The sequence below is a fragment of the Myotis davidii genome, unplaced genomic scaffold, assembly GCF_000327345.1.
Source record: "Myotis davidii unplaced genomic scaffold, ASM32734v1 scaffold2100, whole genome shotgun sequence".
Classification (NCBI taxonomy): domain Eukaryota; kingdom Metazoa; phylum Chordata; class Mammalia; order Chiroptera; family Vespertilionidae; genus Myotis; species Myotis davidii.
The window spans coordinates 288560-288849 of record NW_006292458.1 but is presented as its reverse complement, the minus strand read 5'-3'; the positions used below and the strand labels follow the sequence as shown (position 1 = coordinate 288849).

Sequence of the window (290 nt, the reverse complement as noted above, 5' to 3'; positions counted from 1 at the left end):
TATGACCCCTTCCACCCCACCGATGAGGCCTACTCCCCGCCGCCTGCACCGGAGCAGAAGTACGACCCCTTTGAGCCGACTGGCTCCAACCCCAGCTCCTCCACTGGGACCCCCTCACCTGAGGAAGAGGAGGAGGAGGAGGAGGAAGAAGAGGAGGAGGAAGAGGAGGAGGAAGGCCTGTCCCAGAGCATCAGCCGCATCTCTGAGACCCTGGCGGGCATCTATGATGACAACAGCCTGAGCCAGGACTTCCCAGGTGATGAGAGCCCCCGACCGGACCCCCAGCCCCC

The 290-nt window shown here is 64.1% G+C and overlaps 1 protein-coding gene across 1 annotated transcript in view; it reads left to right on the top strand.

Annotated features, from left to right (window-relative positions):
* Positions 1 to 290, top strand: part of SCAF1 (SR-related CTD-associated factor 1) — a 15877-nt gene that overhangs the window by 5075 nt on the left and 10512 nt on the right. Inside the window, exon 7 of the mRNA XM_015565446.1 lies at positions 1 to 284. Within this exon, the coding sequence (XP_015420932.1) occupies positions 1 to 284 (284 nt within the window). The remainder of the gene's footprint in view (positions 285 to 290) is intronic.